Consider the following 5,247-nt stretch of genomic DNA (forward strand, 5'->3'; position numbering starts at 1 on the left):
ATGAATTTCTCCCTGGGGGGGATCCACACCCGCACGCAAGAAAAAAAGAAATACACATACTACTCATGGGCTGGAACTGTGGAGTGTATATACAGCTGAGTGATTGCCTCCATCGCATCTCTTTTTTCGCCCTCCCTTCGTACGACGACACTCCAATTCCCTTCTCGGGGGGGACGGGTGAATGAAACTGAAAGTAAGACTAAATCATATACATATATATATATATATGGTCTAGTTCTAAGTAAATGATATATATATATATATCTACCATTTAATTCATATAGGTCGTACAAAGCGTGAAGTGATCGACAAAAAGAAAAGAAGACGATTGTCGAAGAAAATCGAGACGTCTCGATGCAAGAGTGAAGCAAAGTCCAACAATCCTCTCCCAGGAGTAAATTCATCCGCTCTCTCTCAGAAAGTCTGCGGTGTACAGACAGCTAGCTACCTGACCACCCCTCAGTATCTCTTCAGATGATTGATAAAGATAAATAAATAGATCGGAGAACTAGATAGACTGAAGACAGATAGACACAGAGATTAAAGACAGGTAGAGAGACTGAAGATAGATAGGTTGAAGTTAGGCAGAGTAACGGTACATAGATAGTTCGAAGAGAGATATGTAGATGGATTAAAAAATACATAGCTAAACAGATTGAAGGTAGATAGTAAATAAGTTAGACGCAGATAGATAGATAAAGATAGGTAGATAGATAGATGAAGAATAGACAAAAGAAATCTGGTGTGGGGCGCTTGTTTTCGTTTCTCATGAGACAAAAGAGTGTCTGGCTGGACGAGCATCGATAGTGGCTTGTCTCGTCTCCCCCCACCCCCCCTGTGAGAGTTGCTTCATCCTGTGAGGAAATTCAGCAGATACAACAGATAGTTTTCTTTCCTCTCTCTCCAGTCAAACAAACCAACAAGAGGAGCAAGAAGTCTTTCCGACAAAAAGAAAAAAAAAAAGATCTTTCTTTTTTGAAAAGAATGAGTGATGAGACTTCTCGGACAAACAAATAACGAAACTTGGATAGGAGAAGAAGAAACGAACGACATCGATCAAAAGAAGAAAGCAAGAAAGAACAACAAGATGAGGTGTTTCTCTTCATCTCATGAATTCGCGAAGAACTTTGATGCCACGTAGAAGACTTCTTTTTTGTGTGTGTATGTCGCTGAGGTGTATATACACTACGATTTTCCTGCCTGCTTGGAAAAGAGAAAAAGCGAACAGAAAAAAAAAAATCACGATAAAAACAAAGCGATGTAGGGGGGTTCTTTTCCTTCTCACATTTGGCTCTGCATGAGAATAAGACACTCCGAAGAGAAGAGAATCCGGGGATGAATGGCGCTAGATTCCCGCCATCTGTCCACCGTTCTTCTCTTGCTTTCGATAGCTAGTGGCAGATTCATCCTCTTCTATCGTAGCCATCAAGTTACTCTTAGAGAGACACTTCATATCTTCATTCACTGTGGCGGAAAAGGAAGGAGAGAAAGTGATGCTGGCTGAAGAAGACAAGCCGCTTTTCTCCTGCTCTTCTTTCGCATGATCTAGACCTATTCCGGGTGTTCTGCATGGGTCTGACGTAGATACAGATGAAGAGGAATGGACGTCCAAAGACGATCGAGACCCATCTTGAATGTTTTCTACAGAACAACTTCCTTCAGCTTCTTTCAAAGAGGAGAAGTTGTCGATGCTGTTCTCGCTAGACATCGATGCTGGGCGAGTAGACAGCCTGGCGTCGTAGTCTTCTGTCTGATTCATATCCGTACATGAGGTGCCCTCGAGCGGAAGAGTCGCATCTTTCTTATCATAAGCAGAGACAACGTTGACACCTGTCGTATCCACACCTCCTACGCCTTTTTCAGAGGTAGAGGAAGAAAGAGAAGATGGACGCATCTTGGATGTCTTGTCGGAGTCTTGGAAATCTCGAGAGGCGGGCGGAGGCTCTTCCTTCGTAGAAGAACTTGAGGGGATGCTGGGGGTGTCGAGGAGGGTTACAGTGCTGTTGCTGGAGACAAGCTTGACAACTTCGTCAACGTCGACACATCGATGCTGTCTAGCCAAGAGAGCTAGCTCCCGAGCTTGGGAACCACCCCACTTGTCTACATGAAAAGAGACCTTGACTTGTTTCCGAGTTTCTCCATCAACCCAATTGGCGACATATTTCTGCTGATGGAAATAGACTCCTGTCGGTAACTCTTTCTTTCTCATCGATTTCTCTTCTTTATCGGGGGATGAAAGAACTGCAGAAGATGAATCTCTCCGTCTCTTCCCTTTCTTCATCCACTCCTCCTTCTTCTCCCTCGCCATCTCCACCGAATGTTGTTTCAGATGAGACAAGATTCTCCGCGGGGCCGGAAGATGTTGATGGTCTCCAGACAATCTAAGAGCATCGCAATGAAAGTGCGATTTCTTCTTCAGAGAAGTTGTAGAGGCCGCGGGCGATGGAGATGACGGAGCATGGTGACCGTTTCTTTTCTCTTGATTCGCCTTTTCAAAGCAGCGAAGAGAATTCCTGTATCCTGAGAGAATTCCAGACTTGGTTCGAGTGCTATACGGACCCATGGATGCTGCCACAGGAGGAGGTCTTGTTCTCTTCCGTGACACTGAAGAGGATGATGACGTTCCATCTGCCCCGTTAGATTGTTGTTGCCTTGTCAGGAGGAGATCTTGTTTCTTAGGCGTGCATGCCAAGTGTTGGTGGGTTTCTGAATGGGTGGTCACATCGGTTTTATTCCCAGGTGTCATGTGATCCCTACGATCACACGGTGGCGAAGAAGCACGGTCGCGAAGAAACTGGCTAGCAAGAAAAACCTCTCTTGTTTTGCATAGTGAAAAGATGTCTTTATCGAGATGAATTCGAGCAGCCTTCTGAGGTGTCGATCCTGACAATACCGATCCATACATAACGGCAAGAAGTCTTTGCTTTCGTCCGAAGTAATCTAATCCTTCGCCAACTGGAGCGGCGATCAATCGACTCATCGTAATACTACTGCCACTAGCCGGGCCTCCTGGGCAGTAGGAGGAGACATTATTAGGAAGACTTCCCCCTTCAATACCCGCCATCATGGTGGACCGATCTAAAACTTGTGCTGTTCTTTCTATGATTCATTCCATCCTATAGCTCGGCCATCTGTCTTCTTCTTCCCGAGTCTCTAGCTCCGCTCTCGGGAAATGAAAGCACCAAAAAGAGACTGAGACAACAAGAGCCTTGCTGCTTCTACCTTGCAAACCTCTCTGTGACGGAGAAAACCATCACTGACACGGAGAAAAGACAACGCCACCCAGAGAACACAAACGTAGTTGTTTTCGCTCTCCGCCAAAATGAACTCTCCGTATCATGAGCGCAATCAGAGTAGCAACCTCTTTCTCTTTCAGCCGATGACCACGACAAAACTTTTCTAAGCTTCTTTCTCTTCTCCCAGCCTCCTTAGAATCGAAAGACGAGCAACCCGACCGAGTCTCGCGGTAGATTTCACATCATCTGACTGCATGAGCCCGACTCTCCTCTCACCATCTCTACATGCTTATCACGAAACAGTGAAGATGTAGACAGAGACACACAGAAACAACCGGTTAAATGCGAAAGACATTTCTTTCCACTTGACTTCCAAGGAAGCGATCGGGACCCCGCGACGTGTACTACCCCGTACCACTACTTGAGGTGAGATGTTTAAGAGAAAACCTGATTTCTATCTAATGTCAGTGACTGACACGGAAAAAAAAGACCCTTTCTCTCCCTACAAAAAGAGGTGTTACAGCAAACACACTCATCTTTCTGGAGTTCACTCTTTTTGACTAGAGGAAGAGAGTCCACTCCTGCTACATCCGGGTAAGCAGAGTCCGTAGAGGAGACGTTCTGCTTTGGGAAACGAATTGTCTATGACGTACGCCTGAAAGAAACGGATGATAGCAATCCCGTGAAGAAATCTAGAATAAAGTTGACATGTCCATCAGAATCCGCAAGCCTCCGCTTGTCAGCGCTCAGCACTCCGCGGCCGGACCCGATCACGAAGATCTGCTTGCTGCCCCTAGCCGGCGACCTACAGTCGTTGCCCTTCCTTTCTTCTTGATTAACTTAGAATGAGGAAGAAAGAAAGAAAACTTCAAATCTTCTTTCCAGTTTTCTAAGGTCTTCCCGTGTTCTACCACAGAAGAATCATTCCGGGAGTTATTGATTCCTCAGAACATGGCTAGCAGTGACTACGGCTCTCCGGGGAGGAGCTCCGGAAAGGAATCTCGGAAAGAGCCTGATACTCTTTCTCCGAGCAAAAAAAGAAATGTCGTGTACGATCACAAGAAGACACATAACCCAGACGACGATGTCAGTGACGAATCACGGAGAAGAAACGACGAAAAGCGAGGAGGTCACTAGACCCGGAGCACTTTCCCAAGCTCCTTTGTTCTCCTGACTTTCTGTCTAATCAACACTGTACGCAGTCGCATACGCCTATTGAAATCTTTGAACATGAGTATCGTCCTCACGTGACAACACGAAGAGATCTAAAGCCTAGTCTCTCCTCTTTCCGGCTGAGGGCGATTGGTGTTCTATGATGTCGGTAACAGCAGACACCTAGGCTTCCTTGGCTTTAACTACATTATCAATTATAAGTATTCTCTTTCTTTCCTCGTTCCTTCCTTCCTTCCGCTCTTCTCGCCCGTCAGGCTCTTCTTTCTCTCGCCCCCGCACCGAACAATCCAGTGGAAACTTGCAGGAGAAAGGCGACCACGAACGAAGACGATGATAGATAGGAGAGGGTTGATTGATAAGCAGCCCGCTCGCTGCCCAACCAGGTTGGCCTGGCCACTCTCCAGATAAGAGAGAGAGGCCTCTCGTGACCAACCATTCTATCTTATCCTCGCCTGTCCAACGAAATTCTCTAAGAATGCCATCGAGAAGAAACAAAACAATCATCACGAATCCCAAACCAGAGACAGAACAGAAGATGAAAGAACAAACGTCATCCCATCGGCAGGAGAGCCACAGAGATGACGAAAACCGCCACGGCGGTGGCCCCAATACTACTACAACTACTACGACCACATGANNCTCCCACGCGCAGTTCGTGTTTCTTGTCTGTTGATAGAGAAGAGAGGAGGAGCCACTTAACAATGATGATGGTGTTGATAATGACAGAGAGGGCAGAAGAGAATCGGACAGCACAACAACTAAGGAAAAAGGTCGTCTTTCGTGGTCATTCTCCCCCTAGAAAGAGAGAGTGGCGTTTTTATGAATTCCCTGCGGGAAA

General features: G+C 46.2%; 1 protein-coding gene across 1 annotated transcript; it reads right to left on the reverse strand.

The window, feature by feature from the left end:
• Positions 1-640: 640 nt before the first annotated feature.
• On the reverse strand, positions 641-5,010 carry CSUI_006249 (ap2 domain transcription factor ap2xii-6). Its single transcript, XM_068066413.1, has one exon. It carries the CDS (start codon positions 3,065-3,067, stop codon positions 1,346-1,348), a length of 1,722 nt encoding a protein of 573 aa, XP_067921611.1. The 5' UTR covers positions 3,068-5,010; the 3' UTR covers positions 641-1,345.
• Between the last annotated feature and the right edge of the window lie 237 nt (positions 5,011-5,247).

The sequence above is a fragment of the Cystoisospora suis genome (assembly GCF_002600585.1).
Source record: "Cystoisospora suis strain Wien I chromosome Unknown contig_3127, whole genome shotgun sequence".
Classification (NCBI taxonomy): Eukaryota; Apicomplexa; class Conoidasida; order Eucoccidiorida; family Sarcocystidae; genus Cystoisospora; species Cystoisospora suis.

Coding starts and splice junctions, on each gene's coding strand:
- CSUI_006249 (XM_068066413.1), bottom strand. CDS start 3,067: ATGATGGCGGGTATTGAAGGGGGAAGTCTTCCTAATAATGTCTCCTCC.